A 22,695-nucleotide genomic window follows, 5' to 3' on the forward strand; every position below is an offset into this window, starting at 1 on the left:
CCAGACAAAACATAGCTGGGTGGGGGTGGGGTGGGGGGTAGCCAGCATGGAGGTAAGACCAAAGGCCTTGCAAACCAGTGTGATGCTAACAGACTAATTCTGGAAGGAAAGTGAAGTACTTAAATCTGGCAGGACAAACCATGTTTGCAAAGAAAACCAAGGATGGACATAACCATGTGGGGGCACCTACTAATATCCAAAACAAGTAAAGAGGAAGGGCATATTTAGTGTGAAGAACCAAAAAGCAGGGGCAGTCCAACAAAAGAGGAGACTTGCAACTTCCAAGGGAGGGAACTTACAATGAGTAAAAAGCCATGGGTCAACCTGGCGTGGCCAACAAGAAGATGGCAAAGGATGGAAGATTCACACTAGGAAAGGAGGAAGGAAAATGTCGCATTAGACTGGGGTAGGGGGGGGGGGGGGGGTTGCTGAAGGATGGCAGTTACATCAGTGGGCGTTGGTGACCAATCAGGAGGAGCATAGGGATTACAAACCTAGAATGGAGACTGCAAGTCAAACCAGACTGCAACCGCTTCCAATACGTACGGAGAGGATCGACTTACTAACAACATCCATACATACCTATGTGCAAACACTATCAGAAGCCATCAAAGGGCAGAACCGATTCGAAAAAAAGCACAGAACCCACATAAGGTCAATAAGAGAGTATCAGTAAAATGAGAGAACCCACATAAGGTCAATAAGGGAGTATCAGTAAAATGAGATTCCTTTAGTATGATAAGTTGCTGAGTGAAAGGAAATAAGGGACTGCAGCTCCATAAGGTGACAGTAATACCCATTACAATTCCATTGAATAAGCACAGGACGGGGATCCAAATGGAGGCAAACAGGCCAAAGCTAGTCACACTGCCAGTCACTAACCAACACCAACAAATAAGGGGCAACATGCATAAAGAAGAGGTCAGACTCAGGTTGGGGAAGTCAGCATCTCTGGGGGCACTGGAAGGGCCTTGCCCCAGGACTTTCGTACATTTCGTCTTCTTCTTCTCTTTTGTACGTCGAGGCAGCCTGTAGAGAAAGCAGGCAGAGAAAGCAGGCTTCAGCGAGATCTGGAACTGAAAGAGGGGGATGACTGCCTGAAACGCAAACACAGGTGGCAGGATGTACAGCTTCACGTCGTACTAATAAACCATAACCTTGATCATCTCTGGGATCAAAAGCTAGAATAAAGGCCCCAGTATCAGTGTTACTTTCCTTACGACCTTTCTGAAGATGCCAAACAAACTCAAAGCCCTGCTGCTCCAGATTGGCCCGGAGTTCCTCATCACTTTGGAGGATGAGGTCCCTATGAAAAATGACAACCTGAACCATATTCAAAGACTGGTGAGAAGTAATGGAGACAGACATGTCACCAAGATTGTTACAGGTACAAAGGGCTGAAGTTTTGATCAACAGTGAACCCAACTGCTTCTGACTCAGAGAGACCACTTCGTCAACTTATCTTCAATAATTTCTATGAAAAATAAGGACCTGGTGGCAATTAAAGTGTTCCCGCCAGTGCAGATCAGGTAGTGGGGAAATGAGTTCACTACAAGCCAGCAAGCCTGGCCTCCTACCAGGAGGTAGTAAGGGAACAGAAGGACATATTAAAGGATCCATTCCCAACTAAAGAGAAGGCTGTAAAATAAAGTTTTTTGGAGCTTAATACATTCACTTGCAAAGCTACCACCCTGTTATCGCCCACTCCAATTAGGGGCTCTCCCTGTGGGCACCACCCAGCCACAGCACGAGACATCTGGCACAATGGTCATTGCTGGGAGTTCTGATGCTCCATGACAACAAGCAACCATTTCTTGGCAGGCATGGGGAGGTAACACCTCAGGTATCTGAAGCGTGTTCGTGTTGTCATCGGCTCAACCAAAAGGATACATAATGACCCCATCACTGTGGACTGACTACAGTGCTGACTGTGTAGTGTTAAAAAGACAATGGTACCAATTAAAAGATGGAAAAGCACGGCAACACACCAGAGATGTTAAGTAAGGTGTTCTTCTCCAGCTCTCTCTCACTATGGAGACCAAATTTAGAAGAGCACGTCAAACTCCAAAGAGGGACCAAAAACATGGGGGGGGGGGGGGGGGCGTGGGGCGGGGGGGGGGGGGGGTTCCAAGAGGAACAAAACCATAAAGGATAGCAGAAACCAGGAGGCTAGCCAGGCTGACATAGGCAAGGATAGAGAGGGGAAATGAGAACAGGAAGGTGGAGGCAAAAGAAGTGACTGCAGCCCTGGAGAGAAGAAAGGGCAGCAATAGCTCGGGGCTCCACGTTCACCATGCACAAACTCATGAAAGAGCCACGAGTCCCTGGGATGGGGTGAGGACTAATCTTTGCAAGGTTATATTTTCGTCAATGAGCATCTTCAAGAATAAATACTGATCCAGCCTGACAGACTCCCATCTAGATAACGCATTAACCAGCTTGTTCCAGCTAAGCACCAAATTTTTCTGATTGGTTGGATTTGAGAAAGGGACCAAACTACAGTCATCAGTCTCTCTGTCTTTGGCATAACTAAAACCAATAAAACCCAACACTGTAAGAGGAAACTACCATGGCCATAAAATTATAAATTATTGACAGAGAAGGAAGGAAGAAGAGAGGAGGGAAAGAAAGTGACTAATGACAGGAGCATGAAGAAAGAAGCACAGGTAGACAAGATGGACACTCAAGATAAAACGGACCCCATAAAGAAAGGAGTGGGAAGGCAGAGGGTGGGGGTGAACCACCAAGCCCAGTCAAAGCCAGTCCAATAGGGGAGAAGGGGGGAGCAACACAGCCTGCCATCCCCTCCACCCACCGATAAGGTTGAAGGTCCCACCATTAAATAAAGCAATAAAAACCCCAATCACGAAAAAATCTTAAAACTAGATCAGCTCCTGAGGCATTGTCAGCTAATGCCAGGGGTAGCGAGTCAGGAAGTCCGTCACAGGGCAGCTAAGTCAGGACAGTCCAATAAGAGGTGAACCACAGTAAACACTGACCCACAACGACAGGGAGGGGAGGGGGGGGGGGGGGGGGGGTCCTCACGACGGAGGAGATAACCTTGAGTAAGCCAAGTATGGCCGATGCGGAGCCGGCAAAGGATGACAGAGGCTTTACGAGAGACCCATAAGGAGGACCGCCACCTTTATCGCCCTGAACTTGTTCGGCGAAGAAAGAGTGTGCCATTCTGCATGCCAAGGTCCCCAAAACCTGATGACGTAATGCCAAGTGAAGATCTATTTCCAGAATGCCATCATTGCCAGGGATCCCAACATGGCCTGGGCTCCAAATAAAAACCACTGAACATCCAAGTTGATCAAAGAGAGAAAGGGAGTCCTGGATAGCTGTGACCAACAGGTGGTAAGGAAAACACTGGCCAATATCTTGCAAACTGTTCAAGGAGTCATTACAGATAGTGAAGGACAGTCCTGAGCAGAAGCGGACATGGTCCAGTGCATGCAAGATGGCTACCAATTCTGCAGTAAAAACACTACAGCCCTCTGCAACAAACGAAGTTCCGTGGGTGTCACATAGGTGTAAGCATAACCAGTGTGACCAGCAACCATGGAGCCATCAGTATAAATCACTTATGAACCCTGGAATGAACTGAGGAGACAGTAGAATTGGTGGCGAAGGGCCTCCGGAGGGACAGAATCCTTTGAATTGATGGAGAAATCAAGACAGAGCTGCAGCCGAGAGATGCACCACGGAGGGGTACGTGCGTGAGCAGAGAAAAGATGCGGTAAAGGGAGGTTGATCTTCGTGTCTGGATAAAGGAGACCATAATTAGGGTGCTTTGGGGTGCAGTGAATGCGGAGCGCATAAGATATCAGCTGTTATTGGTGCAAAACTCACAGCAGTGGAATCACAGCCTCTGCGAGAAGGCTAATCACAGGGCTAGTCTGGAAGGCACCAGTCGCAAGTCGTACCCCACAATGGTGGATGGGGTCTAGTATCTGCAATGTCGAAGGTGACACAGAACCATAGACAGGACTCCCGTAGTCTAAGCGAGACTGGACCAACGCTTTGCACAATCGCAGGAGAATAGAGTGGTCTGCACCCCAGGTGGTATCGCACACACATCTAAGAACATTGAGATGCGACCAGCACCTCCTCTTCAGCTGGCGAAGATGAGGGAGCCACGTCAACCGTGTATCAAAGAACAAAGCCAAGAAGTGATGGGTGTCCACCACCTCGAGGGATTGACCATTGAGGAACAGGTCCGGATGGGGATGGACTGTACAGCGACGGCAGAAATGCACGACACATGACTTGGACACCAAAAACTGAAAGCCATGGGAGAGAGCCCAAGATTGCGCCCGGTAAGTTGCCCCCTGTAGACGGCGTTCTGCAGCACCCATAACGGAGGAAGCGATCTAGATACAAAAATCTTCAGCATACAAAGAGGGGGACACTGTCGGCCCAACAGCCGCCACCAATCCATTAATGGTGACGAGAAACAAAGGGACGCTCACCATGGAACCCTGTGGAACCTCATTTTCTTGCCGATGGGAAGTGCCGTAGGAGGAACCAACTTGGACCCGTAAAGAGCAACAAGAAAGGAAGTTACGGACAAAACCGGGAAGAGTGTCACGAAGGCCCCATTTGTGAGGGGTGGTGAGGATGTGGTGGTGCCAGCTGGTATCATAGGCTTTATGCAGGTCAAAGAAGACTGCAATGAGGTATTGCCGATGGGCAAAAGCCGATCGGATGGCAGACTCCAGGTGGACCAAGTTATCCACTGTAGAGCGGCCACAGCGAAAACCACCTTGAGTTGATGACAAAAGGTCGCGGGATTCAAGGATACAAAACAGCTGCCAACTCACCAGGCATTCAAGGAGCTTGCAGAGGGTGTTGGTAAGGCTAATTGGATGGCAGCTATCTAACTGAGGAGGTGGCTTCCTAGATTTCAACACCGGAATAACAATGCTTTGCTGCCACTTGGTAGGAAATACCCCCCACTCCACAGACAAAAAGTGTTGGAGCATTTGGTTATGTATCCGATCCAGTCCAGGAGCCATGTCGGGACAAAGGGTGAAGGCGCTGGCGAATTCCTACTCGCTAAATGGGGCATTATATGGCTCCAACCAGCAAGGAATGAAAGACAAAGGCAGTCACTCTGAGCACAATTTCCGGACGAGGAGCATGCGCGGATACTGAGTCGATGCAGAGGCTTGGGCAAAGAGTTGTGCGACATGCTCTGTGACAAAGTCCGGATGGGTAAGGACAACACCGTGCACAGAAATCCCTGCAACGCCAGTGGGAGGACGACGGCCAAAAATTCGCCTGAGTTTCACCCAGACTTATGAAGAGGGGGTCTGCGGCCCTATGGCAGCCACACCGATCCCAGTAAATCCGTTTCTGAAATTTCATTAGTTAACAGGCCCAGGCACAGAATCATTTAAAGACCAGAAGGAGAGCAGTAGAAGGGTGCCGCTTGAAGCATTGCAAGAGCACAGTGGCGGTCTTTTATGGTCACAACAATTTCCAGAGTCCACCAAGGGACCATCTTCCAACAGGGAGAACCCAAAAAAGGAGATTGGCTGAAACAGCTGTGGAAAGAATGGCGGCAGTCAAAAGTCTGTGTAGACTCATCAATACTATTGTGTGGTAGTACAGGGGGGATGGTAGCAGAGGAGAAGGCACCCCAATCAGCTTTAGAAAAAAGGCCCACCTGGGAGGGTGACGGAGCGAGATATGCTGAAGGATGGTCAAACTATCAGGTAATGATTGCTGTCACATAAGTCATCGTGGACATCCCACTGAATGGAGGGAAGAAGGCCGGGACTGCAGACGGAGAGGTCAATGGCAGAGAAAGTGTCGTGTCCAACACTAAAGTGTGTGGGAGTGCTTGTGTTTAGGAGACAGAGGTCAAGCCCTGCCACAACAGCTTCAACTTGTCCCGCCCAGGGCAGTAGCGTGTGACTACCCCAAAGAGCATTGTGGCCATTAAAGCCCCTAGAAGCAGGAAGGGAGAAGGGAGTTGCTGAGGAAGGGTGGTTAGGGCAAGGGATGTGGGAAGCCTATTAGATGGGAGGTAGAGATTACAGATTGTGATTGGAGTGGCAAGATGGACCCTGACAGCAATTGCTTTCAGATTGGTATGGAGGGGAACCCACTTACTAACAATTTCCTTGCGGACCAAGGTGCAAACACCACCAGAAGCCTGCAAGGGGCCAATTTGGTTTTGACAGAAAGCATGGAACCACAAAGGGTGGGTGAGTAAGAATTGACAAAATGAGTCTCCTGGAGAGCAATGCAAGCAGCAGAGTAGGAGGAAAGAAGGGGTTGCAACTCCGGGAGGTGACGCAAATAGCCATTACAATTCCACTGGAGGATCCTCAAGCTGGAGTCCAAATGGGAAGCGAATGGACCAGAGCCGGTCCCGCCGCCGAGTCACCATCCATCACCAATAAGGATGGGGTAATGTCCGTATAGGTGGGGTCAGACACAGTTGGTTCATTGGCTGGAGGAGGGGAAGGTGGTACCTCAGGAGGTACTGAAGGGGCCTTGCCCCTGTTCTTGTGTTTCTGCTTCTCTTGTGAAGGAAGAGAAGGGCAGACTGCAGTAAGGTCGGGCATGAAATTACACCTGGCAATCTTGGCACCAACTGGCCGCGGATCGCGCGGCCGATGTGGAGCTGCAGATCGCCTTTCAGGGAGGTGTCGGGAAGAGGAGTCGTGGGAGAGAGCTCCAGTAGCAGCAGCTGCCAATAAAGGGGAACACTTCTCCAGCGGGGAAGGGGGAACAGCACCCGAAGGGGTGGGTATGGGTACTGATGAGGAGGGGGAGGGGAGTGGGAGAGTGAGGGTGAGGTGGAAGGCGAATGGGGCGGGGCTGGGAAGAGGAGGGGGTAGGAGGGGGAATGGACGTAACTGAAACGAAAGTAGAAGTTTATAGGCACGGGATGGAGTCGGTCATACTTTCGACAAACCTCGGTGTAGCTAAGTCGATGAAGGTCTTGTACTGCTGAGTCCGTCATTCTTTCACATACACCGGGCAGGCTGGCGAGCTTGGAGGATGCTGCGCATTACAATTTACACACACTGGCAGGGGAGCACAGGCACTCCCCTCATGGAGGGGGCACCCACAGTCACTGCAGAGGGATCATTGGTGCTGCGGAAGACGTGTCCAAACCATAAGCATTTAAAGCAACTCGTCAGTGGTGGAATGTAAGGTTTTACGTCACACCGATACACAATCACCTTTACCTTCTCTGGGAGGGTATCCCCTCCCCCCTCGAAGGCCAGGATAAAGACGGCTGTATCGGTGCGATTGTTTGTAGGGCATCGCTGTACATGGCGGATAAATCAGACTCACCACTCGAGGTTTGCACGGAGCTCCTCGTCAGTTTGTGGAGAAGAAGATTCCGGTGGAAAATGGTGCCCTGTACCGATTTCAAAGATTGGTGGGGTACGACGGATACTAGGATGGTCCGAGATGGTCACAAGAACGCAGGGCTTCAGATTGGGCAGCAGAAGATGTCTTTACGGCTTCAGATTGGGCAGCAGAGGATATCTTTATGAGCAAAGAACTGGACTGCATTTTACTCATGGATTCCACTTCGCTATACTTATCTTCGATCATCTCCACGAAAAACAAAGGCTCGGTCGAGGCAAAACTTTCGCCTTCTGTCCTAGTACAAACCAGGTACTGAGGGAAAGATTTCAACCCAAGCCAGCGAGCTTGTCCCTCTTCCCAGGGAGTGGCCAGGGAGGGGAAGGCCGAAGGATCAGAAGAAGGAGTGTCATGTCTTCTATCACTCTTAGAGACAGTCACAGAATGGGCAGGATGTTGAAGCTTTTGCCGCTTCATGTGCAAGGCGTCCGCCTTAGTACCACCCATTCAAACCAGGGAGTTCTGATGCCTCAAAGTGATAAGCATCGACTCCTTGGCATACACGAGGCGTCAACAGCTCAGATGCTAACAGTGTGATCCCTTGGCTGTTAGGGGGTTCAGCCAGGTTGGTACTTAACAGTCCCACCATATGGACTGCCTACCGTGCAGGTGACCTAGCAGGACGGGGGCCAGGGTGCAAGGGGAAAAGGGAGGGGAGGGGGAGAGGAGCCTGCACCCTGGGAACTAGGTTGGGAGTTCATCCCCAATGGCTCACACTGAACAGAAAGCATTGGAAATGGAGGTCAAACCCCAAGGGGACCTAAAGCACCGAAAATGAGATGGAGACAGCAAACTAAACAATAGCACATATCGAAACATAGCCGGGAGGATAGCCAGGTCAATATAAAGAAGTCCACCAAGAGGCCAAGGAGGGGGCAGGGAGAAAGGAGTAAGGACATGGAAGGAGAGGAACAGGGACGGTAATGCAGTCTGGAAAAAGGAAGGAGACTGCAATAGCTCAGGGCCCCGTGTGCGCCCCACCCATATCCACAAGAGGAACTGTGGGTCCCCTTGGGGGCCAGATATTTTTTTTTCTGAACTTACAGCCAACATGTAAATTAATTATGTACATAGTAAAATAAAACAATCTGAATTATGATCCTTTGAAATACTTCAACAGCATTACACATTTGTTGTAGTAGTAGTAATAGTAGTAGCAGTAGTAGTAAATAGTGATTGCAGTGGAGGCAGCACCTGTAGCAACTTACCGTATTTACTCGAATCCAAGCCGCACTTTTTTTCCGGTTTTTGTAATCCAAAAAACCACCTGCGGCTTAGAATCGAGTACAAAGTAAGCGGAAGTTCTGAAAAATGTTGGTAGGTGCCGCCACAACTAACTTCTGCTGTCAAATATATGTAGCGCTACGTAGACATGCTTTGCAGGCACAAAGATAAATACTGGCGCCAAAACCTCTGCGTCAGTAAATAAATTTAAAAAAAAAGTTGGAAGACAAGCTTTTTTTTCTCCGCCACGAGTTTCAGCCACTGCATTTTCATACATTACCCAATGAAGTAAATACAAATTCCATTTTGTTCATCTTCGAACGCAGCAGCATTTCAATATACTATGAAAACTGACTGGCAAGACTGTTTGGGATGTTTGTCAATATGCTCAACTCTACATTCTGATTTCTGAATTTCTTTCCTACCTGTGAGAAGAGATGGTTGCTAATAGGAACTATTATGAATTGTGAATCACATGCAGTATTCTCTTTACCATAAGAATAATACGAATATAAACATTTTGCCATGTATTCTTTCGTGTTTGCTGCTATCTCATTTAAATCCTGTCTGCCTAATAAACTACGAAACTAGAGTGAGACAACAGCAAAGGCAGAAGAATATAAATATCATGTCATGTTTATATTCGTATTATTCTTATGCCTAATAGTGATACAGTCAGAAATGAAGCACGGCAATTGACTAGATTTTTATATCTAAGATGCTCTAAGTTCTGTGCAGAATTTAATGTACTAAAGAGGCGTCTGCAAAGATTTTCAAATGGAGAAAAATTTCCGCTAAACTCTCGTTCAGAACATCATCTTTCATATGCAGTCTATTATTTGGTTCTTGTTGATCATTATCAAAGAAAGCAGTATTGTAAGTAACAGCAAATAGCAGTCTCTTGCCATTGTTTCGCCAATAAGACGATTCCTTTAAAAAAAAAAAAAAAAAAAAAGCAGCGGTAGCGTGTACAAGAGCAAGCATGCCGCGAGCGGCGACAGGTCGTAAACACTCATTATCAGAATGCGACAAACAATGCATGATACAGCACAGTAATGCATTTTCAGCTTAGAGTGACGTTAACACCTATAACAAAGAGAACGGCACTTATCAGATCAAAGAAAAAGAAGCAATCAATTCAAACCAGACGAAGCACGCGAAAAAGGAAGGGTACCCGTATAAATACAGACGGAGCGCCTGACGCATAGCAATGGCTACCTGGTAAAGCTAACTGCTAAGCTTACGACTCGAACCAAACTACTGTAGCTGTATCGTCATTCATTTGACCTAAATTGTGTTTCATATTACAATGGACCAACTTTGTTTCGAGTTGGAGGTGTGGCCTAAAACTTCTCTCCCCCCTTGAATTTTGAATCTCAAATTTCAGGTGCGGCTTAGATTCGGGAAAATTTTTTTCCTTGATTTCGAGTTTCATTTCTCAGGTGCAGCTTAGATTCGAGTGCGGCTTAGATTCGAGTAAATACGGTAAGACACGAGTTAAATACGTCCAAGCACATAAGAAAGTTGGACAGCAGTGATCTACAGTATACCGTAAAATTCTTGTTTGTTTATAACTTGTCAACAAAGACCCACTAAGGTTGGACGGCTGGAGGGTGTGATACTTGGGACCATGATCACCCTCACCACACAGTTTCAGAAAGTCAATCCCACCCCTGCACCCACACCACTCTCCCCTCTCCTTGTTAGCGTAATTTGAGGAACAGTATCTCTGTAAGTAAAAGTGTTGAGAGCATATCAATGGTAAAGAGACTGCATTGCCTTCGAGCCAAATAACTGATATCTGTAACTGCTCGTGAACTGTAGATGGTAACAATGTCACATAGGACATACACTGTATTTCAAATAAAAGAAGGCACACAACAATGAAGACTTCAACACTCCCAAACTTAATAGGAATTTTGCAGTTCATGACAATTACTTCAAGAAATTCTAATATCAAAGTGATGAATACTTAATCACCACCTACATAATAAAAGTGAAACTACTGTAAGAAGCATGACAAATGCAGTCTCTACGACAAACCTGCTGGAATCTCCACGATAGTCTCGTCCACGTTCGTATGTGCGCACTACCTCCCCATGACTGGGATAGCGGTCGTCACGTCGGCGGAGATCTAACTCATGACGTAAGTCATCACCGCCGCGTCTGGGTAAAAACAAATTAATGTTAACAATAAGTTTCAAAAGCAGTAACATGAAATATTATCAACTGGGACCGTGAATTTCAATGCAACTGTGCTCAAAATCTTACAACACACTGCAAATAATTTGCAAAAAATAGGTTTCTTTTTCAAAATCTACAAAAATTTGTCAGCTCTCAGTAAATGGAGCCTTGCACAATTACCATTCCCTTCTCTCACAAGTTTCTGAGAAACAAATAGCTATCCAAACTCACTATGAAGAAAGGACAACTTTAACACATAATTCAATCTTATGGGAACCTAATATCAAAAGCAAATCAGCTACTAAATTAATAAAACTGCCTCTGTTTGCCAAAAAGTTCATTTGCAACAACTTCGTTCGAAAGTTCTAAATCATTTCACAATTATCTCCTGTTGCCAGGTGCAGCTGGGTAAGAGGAAAAAATGTCTTCTCGTTTTAAACCCATCTTACCCTCTTGAAGCACAATATTCTAGTCCACATTCATTTAATTTCTTCACAGGCACATCCATCTTCACTTCAATTATCTGTAGCTCAATTATCTGTAGCTCATTTTTCCTGCTGGAAGGATCCCCATCTCCTGTTCTTTCGTCATCAATTGAGTTTACAGGCTCAAACTGTTTGTACCTCCTTATCTCCTATCTTACAACCAGGGCACAGAACTGGTACACTATAGCTTTGTACATATATATATATATATATATATATATATATCTCACACACACACACACACACACACACACACACACACACACACACACACTGATGAAAAATACAATTTCACAGGCTGAGCTACAATGTTGAAGTAGTTGTGTGCCTATCCGAAATTCAACACTTCCATTGAAGAGTATTAATTTTCTCTACCCATTTAACTGTACAACTTTATCAATTTGTATCTTTACATTTCAATTTCTTATTTTGTGTTTCATCCTGTGTTCTGTACTTCACACAGATTTAACACGTTCGCTGCGGTATCAAATACGAGCCACTAACCTACAAGGCAGAAACTTTAAGGGAGCATTTACCGCGAGCCAAAATCTTACTGAAGCAAAATTTTGCAGTTTTTGTTCCATATTGAAATATTGACAGTTAACACATACAAGCATCACTCACATTTGGATCCTGTGATAAGCTTGTAACTGTCATGACCATTATATAAAATAATCTCAATGGCTCCTCTGATTTATTCTCAATGAAAAGAAAATTCAAACAACAAGCAAATGCACATCTTTGGAAAAGCAGAAAAAAAACTGGCAATGAGAACACTGAAAAACTAATAAAATGAAAAAAACTAAAGATAATCTGACATTGTTTGTATAAACAAAATAGCTCTCTTTGGGAATATTGACAACGTCCTTTGCTAAACAAAATGCTGTTAGACAGCAGTTTAGGCAGTATCCAATATTGTTTGAATAGTCTGAACACTCATGTGGCATGTCACCACACTTGCCCTGTTTAACACACTTTCTACACCTCTTCTTCATGATTTGCTCTATCCCTTCAGTTGGTTTCTGCTTTTGCACATTGTGTGTTTTACTATGAGTTCTCTTTCTACCATATCTTCGAAATCACATTGGAGAAAGTACCTCTTTATTATTTTACTTTCCGAGTTTCGATGTACAAACTGAGAAGTAGGCTATTTATAAGAGGAAGTAAATAGACTGTCAATTAAGTGGAAGAATAGATGGTTTTTTTAAGGTAGCAGACAGTCTTCCATTCGCATAAATAATATGACAGCATCTGATCCTGCCTATCAGTCCCAGAAATATTTGCATTGTATTGGCAGTGACTTCCAGATTGTTTGCTGGCGTTAATTCATAACTTTTACCACTGTGTTCTGTAATTCCATGAAAATGTAAATCATCATCTGCTCTATCCTTCCATTTTCCAATCGTCACGCATTGCAAATAGTGAGCAATAGTGTTGCCTTGTTTTTCAGATACCACCACTTCAAGACTGTTCCTCCTATTTAACCTCAGTGTTCCAGTGCAACACATTTTCAGATAGAATAAGGTTTAAGCTAACCTGAAAATGTAGTAGTAACTGTCCAAGTAAATATGGTTTCTTCTCAAACTGACAAGCATCCCCACGTACACAGCACTCTTATTTACAAAACCATCTGGATTGTTTAGCCTGTACATTCTGATGCTGTATTTATGCCTTTTTTATTTCATGTATATTGTCTGAAGGATGATCTCCTCTTCAAAGAATGATCGATTCATCTACAGATAGGTCTCTTTCTGGATTAAAAAACTCTACACATTCTATTGTTAAAATAATTTAGTATAGGTTGTATTTTACATAATCAATCATCTGGTTTTAGGTGTCCTGCTTGTGGATTTTTAGCTAAATGTAATGAGTGTAAGATGATCGCACATTTGTGTCTGCTCATGCTCATCGCTGCTGTTCTATTTTGAAACAGAGGATCTTTCTACCAATTATCTTGGAATCTAGTGGTTTTCCATTATCCATACATAACGCAATACTTAAGACCACAAGTATTTCATCTATACTAAAAGGTTTCCAGCAACAAATCCTAGACCTGTCCTCCATATCATCACTAGATTCTTCTTCCACGCTGTCATCACTAGGCACATTTTCTTGCTCCGTTCTGTTACCTTCGAACTCGAAATAACTGTCTTGTAGTATGTTCAGTAAATTATTGGCACTGAGATTTTCGTTCTTCCTACAATTTTTAGCATTAGAAGGTCCTAGTGTCTGTTGATAAGCTAGCTGTCATTTCAAACAATCTAATTCTCAGACAACTAAGCACATGCAAAAAAGAGAGAGAGAGAGAGAGAGAGAGAGAGAGAGAGAGAGAGAGAGAGAAATGTAAAATCCACACTGGCTAGTTTGTCACGGAAATGCTTTTAAGGGTTAATAGCACTGAGTTAGTGACTCATGTTGATGCTTAAAAGTGTCAGCCGCAGCGAACGTATTAACCACCTTACCGCAATTTTTTCCACTGGTCATGTTCCCATAACATAAACTGTTACAATTCTGAAACATTTTTTACTTTATTTCTTTTGGTTCTACTGCAGATTCAGTTCTCATAATAAAACGTAAATTTTAGAATAAATCATTTACAGACTGCCATGTTTTTTCACCTATGACGAAGCCTCACTGCTTAGGTACTTAATACTTTCTATCTATTGCATATAGCTTTAGGTTCCTCTCCTTTTCTTCTCATGCCAATTTCTTCCACACATTTAACTGTACATACTTCAATTCTGCTTATTTATCATACCACACTGGTTTTTCACTTCTTAAATATTCTTTAACAACATACAAATTTTACTTTGTCCTCATATCATGAAGTTTCTTGTTACATAATGTACCTTATATTTGTACACAATAAGGGAGGGGCAGAGTATCTGCTCTTTACAATCTTAGGTAACCATGTTATACATTACAGCATTTTGTTGTAGCTGCAGAAATCACTACACACACTGCCTTATTCATTTACAGTGTTCCTTATTCAACTCGCCTGTGCGTCCTATCTGTTTGTACACCAAAAAATATATCTTCTTTGAGCCCAAAAGTATCCTCATGGTGATAATAGCATCCACTATCAAAACTTTTTCAAAATAAAAATTGAGCTCCTTACATTTTACATTCAATTTTTTCCTTAATACAATCCTGGTGATTTCATTAGAAATATGGGAGATCATTATCTCTTCATGCAATTTCCAACTTCTTTCTTGAATCCTGTTTTAATGATTTTTGGGCAAATTATTTGGACTCTCTTCATCTCCTTCTATGATTACCATCTCATCTGTTAATTTTCTGGTTCAGCTCCTTCCATTTCAGCCAATGAGTCGCCTGTAGCTTGTTAAACGTCTGCTCCTTTTACCTGTCACCATCCATTGTTTTCTTAAAAAACAATATCTCACTGCCCTTCCCTTCATTTCTTCTTGTTTTCTTAATTCTGAACATTATCGAAGCTTTTCTTATACACTGCTCAAAAGAATTAGGGAAAAATGGCTTCAGGATTCTCCCATACTCCACTGAGAAACAATTGAGGACTAGGTAAGTTACCAAATTTCCCAAATTAAGTACACAACAAAACAACATCACATCTCATTCACTTACATAACAAGAACTCAAATGTCTGCCAAGTGTTGAGAAGGTGAAAAAAATTATTCATCCTGTCATATTGGGAGCTTTTCATTGGACTTTGTGTGACACCTTCAATAACTTCTATGCCCTCCATGAGTGTTTATCACCATCTGACACCTTCATGGCATATTCCATTTAAGCCTATGAAGGTCACCCTGTGGTTCCACTCCCATTCTTCACTGCGAGTCCTTGAGGATTCTCCATAAGTCTACGGTGGACCAGGACAGCCACAAACACATCTGTCAAGTAGGTCCCACACATGCTTCATGGGGTTTAGGCCAGTAGTCACCGCTGGATCCTGCATTACTTCAATATCCAGGCTTTGCAAGACACTCCTGGTGATGCCTGCTGGGTGGGCCCTGATATTACTGTGCATGAGACGGAATTCAAGGCCACCACTGTGCGCAGCAGCCACCACATGGTCCAACAGGATCTGTTCAATGTACTGCCTCACTGTACAGAGATGAATGACGAGATCCCTACAGCTATGCCTCACCACACCATTACAGACCTTTGGCCAAATCTGTCAATTTCCTGGACAACATTTGGCAGGTACCGCTCACCAATGTGCCTCCATGCACTAACACAGCTGTCACCTTGTTTCAGAGGAAATCTGGACTCTTCTGTGAATAACACGTTTGGCCAGTCACTAGTTGATATGAGAATGGCAGGACTGAAGGCAAGATGCAAAATATTGTGTCAAGCAGATACTGAAACAGGAATGCTGGATCATAAGGTCCTTTCTTGTAACCTATTCCTTAGTCTGATCAGACACAGTGACACCAGTGGCCCTTCTGAGATTCTCTTGCAGACCTATGGCAGCAGCCGCACGATGACCCAGCACAGAGATGGCCAGGTATCTGTCTTCACAAAGGGTTATAATGCGTTGGTGACCTTGCCCAACTCGCCATGTATATTGACCTATCTGTGTGTACAGTGTCCACAAATTATGGATGACAGACAGTCATTGGAATCTGCAACAACACATCGGAAAGACCATCCTCCTCAGATCAAACAGACTGTCCTCTTTACTTGCACTGCTTTGCATTTAGACGTCATGTTTCATGTGCCTGGTTCAATACAATGTCCACAAATTACAACTGTTGTCTGTGTACCTCACTAGAGGTACATACTTCCAGTACTCACTTACTTCTGAGGGGTCACCTGATACTATAATGCATTATACAACAGATGGCAAAAGACTTTAGTTGTCATACATACTGGAAGCAGTGACTCAGGCTATTTAATAAGGCCATAGGTATCAGCAGTATCAAAATAGACTTAACATACTGGACATTGATACATGTGTTCACCTAATTCTTTTGAGTCGTGTATTCGAGAATTCCATTAAAATTCTTATTCATGGTGTGTATCACCTTGCACTATGAACAAATTCTCTCTCTCTCTCTTAAATAGAATGATCTAGTTGCATTTTCTGCTTGTATATGCATCACATTACTTTTTAGTTGTGTTTATGTTTTTATTATGCACTTCAATCGGGATATGCTTTGTATATTTTCCCACACACACTTATTTAACATTTCATTGCCTCTTTTGATCTCCTTTTAGTTCAGCCACTTCTCGTCCACAATGTTAATTTTTGTTCTTGATGTTACAGATACGAGTTTTCCTTTTATCTTCTAATCTTCCCACTTCTGTCTGTGCTACACGACTACTTCCTTCAGGCTAATGAAATTTGACACTGCTAGCTCTGTTGCTACTACATTACAACAAATTTCTTCCTCGGTGGTAACGTCTCACGATTTCAAACTAAGCTTTCTGGACTATTATACAGTTGAATGCAGTCCTGCTCATTCCCTTGTCTTCTTATCCTACTGTTCTTCCAAAAGAATGTGTTTCATATTTCCATTTAGTTCACTGCAAAACAATCAATAAACATGTTATCTGCTGAATTTCTGTTTCTACACTTAAAAGTTACTTTTATATACCTGTTCCCCACTACCTCTCTATATTCTGTCTTTCCAAATACTTCAGAATTCCATGGTGTCTTCTCCCTTACTTAGAGTTGCAGAAGTCTTTTAACTCCTAGTTACCAGTGCTCACTTTAAAATATCAAACTTACAAAAAAGTTGCAGCACCTGCCTTTATGGGTCATATTTCTAAGACTGAAATGAAGAACAATATGTATCTATGTTCTATTCCAAATGATGACTGTTCTTTGACTGTCACATGTATCATTCATATGATATAAGACCTTCCTTAATATTGTCAATAACTTCCATTCATCATCTTGAAAATTCCTACAATTCAAAAGCATCCACTGTTCAATGAATTCTGTTATGTTCATCTACTTGATGATTTGACACTGACTGCCACTCCTAACTGAAAATTCCTAGAATAAAGTTCTCAATTAAAAAGCTTTGCTTTTACCTCTCATAGCGATCATCTCTCCTGTCCCTTTCATACCCAGATGTAGAAGGACGATCATAGTCACGATGAGTACGACCATAATCACGATGTGATGTCAACGGTGTTGCAGACTCACGATGTTCTGGTACATAGTATGCATCACGTGATCGGCCTTCTGAGTAGCGTGGTGGTGGAGGTGGCGAAGGTGGCTCATAGCGAGAATGGGAACCTGTTAGTTATTTAAAGATCCAATAAAAGAATAGGTAACACTAAAAGATCAAAACTAAGATAGACGGAAAATACAGACTCAATACAACACTTACAAAAACTGAAAGTCATTAAACTTTAAAGGATTATCATGTAAAACAAAATATGCACTTATTACACTTATACAGAGGAAATAAAATTAGTTAGGTTCCGTCTCATATAATTTATTCATATGTGGACAGAGAACTACTTCTCGAAACATGTTCCACTGGAATTTATGGCTAGACTTCACTAGATAATATCTAGTGACACACAAATATATGAAGTGCCTTAAATGGCCTCCACTACTATCAGTATAATAACACATTCACAAAAGTTAGTATAAGCCGAACATGCTGTATAGTGTAAGGTAATTGTCTCTTCTCTTATTTGCCTGTTTCAACAAACTTTTGTGGGTTGTTAGCTGTGATAGTAGTCTTTAGACAGCAAAACCAAATTTATAAGATTGAATCTCCTACAGCTTCCCCCCCCCCCCCCCCCCCCCCAATTACATTCTCTCAGAATAAAGCAGCAATATTTATGCCAATCATAAACAAATAATACTTCAAAGCTCGAGTAGAAAACACACTTCGGAAATGTTTGCGAAATGCACCCACGAAGTAAGTTTTCCTATTTTTTTTCTTTTTTAACAGAAAACAGTTACATGAAAAACTTTATTAGCAACATATACAGTAACGTTTCAGCTATTTTTTGACATGGTCACCAAAAGCACTGAGCCACCTGTCATATTGTGGGATCAGCTTTTGTATTCCTGTGTCACCGAAGTCTGCCTCCTGTGAATGGAACCAGCGCACGACAGTCATCTTCAGCTCTTCGTCACCGTCAAAGTGCTGACGGAGGGGCAGGAATTTCTTGAGTTGAAGGAAAAGATGGAAATCTCTAGGAGCACGATCAGGGCTGCATGCTGGATGATCAAAGAGCTCCCAGATGAACTTCTACAAAACAGCTGCTGTGCGATGAACTGTATGAAGACTAGCATTGTCATCAGTCAGCACAACACCCATTCCACACCTCTTTCTGGATGGCACGTCACGGTGTCCACATTGTTGCACCTGGGCACGAAGACAATGAGCAAAATGCCCTTCCTGTCCCAGAACACAACGCACATCACCGCCTGCACCGACATAGTCTGTATTAATTTCATCTTCATCAGAGTTCCACTATGACACTAATGCATGGACTGCTACTTGGTTTTGGGGTCAAGTGAGAAATCCAAGCCTCATCGCCCGTATCGATACTGTCAAGATACTCGTCGCCATCATCATGATACCGCTGGATAATGTCAGTGCTGCTCCAAAGCATTTCGTTTTGTGCTCGAGTGTCAGGTTTTTCGGCACCCACCTAGCACACATTTTCTTGAACAACAGGTGCTTAGTGACAATTTCATGAAATAAGGATTGCAATATCTACAGAAAATGGGCTGCTGGGCTCCATAATCGAGAAGCGAGAGTTATCCAGGATCCGCTGCCATACCAGCTCAATCACATGATCACGATTAGTGATGGCCGTCCACTGCGCTCTCCATCATGGACACTTTGATGACCTTCGGGGAAAAAAGCCTACACTAGTAACACAACATCCGTTTACTCACGAAGTTCTGCCCACAGACCTATCGGAGCTGACAGTGAGTTTTGATGGGTGCTATTTTTCATGCACTAAGGAATCTTATTACTGACCAAACCTCAGAGGCAGCAGGAGAACAAAGAAGAGCTGCCATTTCAGGGAACTGCTGCTGCGGTGCTGGCACCAGGCGGGACCTATCCGGCTGGCATTTGATTGCCATGTCATAGATCTGCTGCACATGCAAAATTGTCCCACCTAAATGTGTCTACTTTAAAGTAAACAACACCGGGAAACTTATTTTCCGGATGTGCTTTGTAGAATGTTTGTTCTTAACAAGAAAAAAATATTTCTTATATAACACTTCTTACAAATCTTTCTTAGGAGATTTTTTGTAGGGAAGTCTTAAAACGTCTGTGGTATATCAGGAGTGTACGCTACCATTTGTGACAATTGTGGTACCATGAAGGAGGCATGTAAATACAAAAAATGTTCAAAATTGGGTATTTATGTAATGATCATACTTCACAACAGTATGATGCATGCATTAAACAAAAAGTGCCAACTAACTAGCCACGTAGATGAATTTAACATAGTGAATCATCATCCCTCAATAACTGTACTTGGCTGACAGCAAAGGGTTTTATGTGAGCAAATCACAGTGTTGCATGCTTTGACATCGTGTGAGGCTGCACTTTGTAGAAAATAATATTACTTCAATTTGCACAATAGTAGGGTACTATCAAGCATATGCGACATGACAAAGGTGAATGCCATGGGCTGCTCACAACTGCAAGTAATCTCCAGAGCAACCACTGAATCAGGAGGGAATATCTAGGTTTTCAAGTGAACTTTCGGAGCTAAACTCAAAAAGATCAATCCTAGCATACAGGTTTCAAAGATTGTTCTGGATGTTTACTGGGTACCACTTCTTCATTGACTCAGCCAGTCATCTGACTTATCTCCTAATACACATGCCAGATGTTCATCCAATTTCATTAGCAAATAAAAATTTACTATCCATATGCCACAAATAGAACAGCATCAATAAAACTACACTGTCCATAAACAACCATTCACGTAACTTATTTTTGATGAATGGATAATTTATTTCTTTCTTTGATTGGATATTACACTGAATGATGCCTTGTTTAAGTCACTGATGACATCTTCAGATCCCTAGAAAGAAATATATATAACATGGCAGTTTCTCAGCAACCGTATATAATTTTCAAACATAGGAATTATAAAGCCAACATCAGATGATGTTCCTAGCTAGGCATAAGTATGAAAGGCTGGAACTTCTTTCGTTTTATTTTCTTTTTCACTAGAGCATAGCTGATCACTGCTCTCTCTCAATGTAATTTTACAGTTTATCAAAATTTCATTCTGATGAAGATGTCCTTAGTAGGTGTAGAGACCTATATCAATGTACCAGTTATCGGCAACTTTTGGCTGTGTAATCCTATGTTGGGGGGAGGTGTGTGTGTGTGTGTGTGTGTGTGTGTGTGTGTGTGTGTGTGTGTGGTGTGTGTGTGCGCGTGCGTGCGTGTGCGCGCATTACTAAGCAGAGCAACCAATAATGTGTGATACTAACACCTGACCACGGCTTTGAAAAATAATTTTAGTGAACTGGATGAGCTGAATACTGAAAACACCTGAAAATTGTTAAATAAGAACACAAAACAAAAGATTTGATACATATACTCATATAGTCTAATGTAACACTACATTAAAAAATTCCATTAACATCTCCATGTCAATCAACAGTGGATGTCACTGAAGTACTGTGATGTGGTACAGGTTGGCTAGACATACCATGTTAGTGACTACCATAACAATATTATGCTATTTTTTGAATGTAACAACGATCCACACATTTATACTTTGTGACCAGCAGTGCTACTATCTCCCTAATTTTTTAAGGTATCAATTTACATGATAGGGCCATGCAGTAATGTGACCTAAACAAGGACTTCATGTGTGATTGGGCAGTTGATATTACTGTATATAAACTCCTTCGCCAGTGTGTTACTTGACCCTGTCAGAAAGAATAAATTGTCTTTCTCGTGGCACTTCCATGATATAAGCGTCTAGGTGATAGTGATTAGCAACTTGGACATTTTCCTTGAAATTTCCAATATCCAGGTGTACACTGTGTGTGTGTGTGTGTGTGTGTGTGTGTCAAAAATGCCATGTTAAATAGACAGAAGCAATTAGGCCTACTTCATATTGTAGTGTGCATATGATTGCAGGAAATGAGATGTAACTTGACAGTTAACTTTGCAAAGTAGTACACATGTTGTACTTGGGGGAACACCAAACTGCACTCCTTCAACCACCTGTGAATGGAGTGGAGGAAGATAAAATTACTCGCATTGTTGTACCAGTGTGGATTGTTGCACGATGAGAGTACATAAAACGTACAGGCCAGCAGACATACGACAGGCTATGTCTAAGCATCTTATCCATACTACACAGCACGTATTTGAATTTTGATATTTTTATCATCTAGTTAGCTGAATGTTGCGATAGTTTCACGTATTCAACTCAAATATATACCACTGACAAAGGTACATATTCAGAACACAATTGACAAACCACTGGGACTTGCGAAACACACCTCCATTCATTACCAATTAAACTCATGTTGCTCTCCGTAGGGTGTCCACATTAAAATTCCTGTGGAAAATCATGCAGTTGCATAAGGAACAGCATTTTTGTATTCAAAATCAAGTTGTTGCAAGCAGTAGTGCTAACTGCAACATACCATAAACTCCTTTTCTTATGCCAAATGCAATAAATTTGGCATTGCTAGTATTGCAACTGGGAATAGCATCTTCTACATCAGAACACACTGCACATTACTACTCTGACGTACGGGTCTGTTTTCCAAAAGCTGTTTGGGATTTTTCTGGAATCTGTAAGTATTGTCCAGGATCAGACCTTTTTGATCCTTCTACTCTTAAACACACATCCATCGCTGCCGTACAATTCTGTTGCTGGGTGTTAACATATCATTAAAAAAACCACAGAGCAAAAATTAAGACATTTATGATCATGTGATTTATTCTAAGAAAGATCACTATTTGCTTTTATGTTTACTTGAATAATAAATGTTTTTTTCTTTGAAAACTCCACCCTGAGTAAAATGCATTGCTTCTCTCTCTCTCTCTCTCTCTACCCATACACATTTCAGTGGCAATACACTGTCATCACTGTAGGTTCTCCTTTGTTCTGCCGAGCAGTGCATTTGGTTTTTCACACTGCTGTATTTGTTTTGTAATATGGCTTATGTTCAAATACAATCTGCCATCTGTTGGTGGTAGTGCATTTCACATTGTCAGAACTCCATTAAGTTTATTAGACATGGATTGTTTCTACGTTTACAATACGGATACTACACTTACATACCATAAACGCTGAAACAATGCATGTTTCGAATGCTTAATCAGTTGGAATGATAGCTGTGCAGCAGAAGATAGCAGTGTGAAAGGCAAGTGTGAATTGCAAGTTTGTTGTGCATTTATATTAGCGTATCTGGTTACTTTAAGGTATGGTCGTCCTTGTTAACATC

The 22,695-nt window shown here is 42.7% G+C and overlaps 1 protein-coding gene across 5 annotated transcripts in view; it reads right to left on the reverse strand.

Annotated features, from left to right (window-relative positions):
• LOC124596230 (serine/arginine repetitive matrix protein 1-like) overlaps positions 1 to 22,695 on the reverse strand; it is a 181,303-nt gene that overhangs the window by 32,969 nt on the left and 125,639 nt on the right. For all 5 annotated transcript variants that reach the window (XM_047135293.1, XM_047135290.1, XM_047135289.1 and 2 more), the window contains 2 exons: positions 17,313 to 17,520; positions 10,666 to 10,788 (listed from right to left, as the gene is read on the reverse strand). In XM_047135293.1, the coding sequence (XP_046991249.1) occupies positions 10,666 to 10,788; positions 17,313 to 17,520 (331 nt within the window). The remainder of the gene's footprint in view (positions 1 to 10,665; positions 10,789 to 17,312; positions 17,521 to 22,695) is intronic.

Source organism: Schistocerca americana, chromosome 2 (genome assembly GCF_021461395.2).
Source record: "Schistocerca americana isolate TAMUIC-IGC-003095 chromosome 2, iqSchAmer2.1, whole genome shotgun sequence".
Classification (NCBI taxonomy): domain Eukaryota; kingdom Metazoa; phylum Arthropoda; class Insecta; order Orthoptera; family Acrididae; genus Schistocerca; species Schistocerca americana.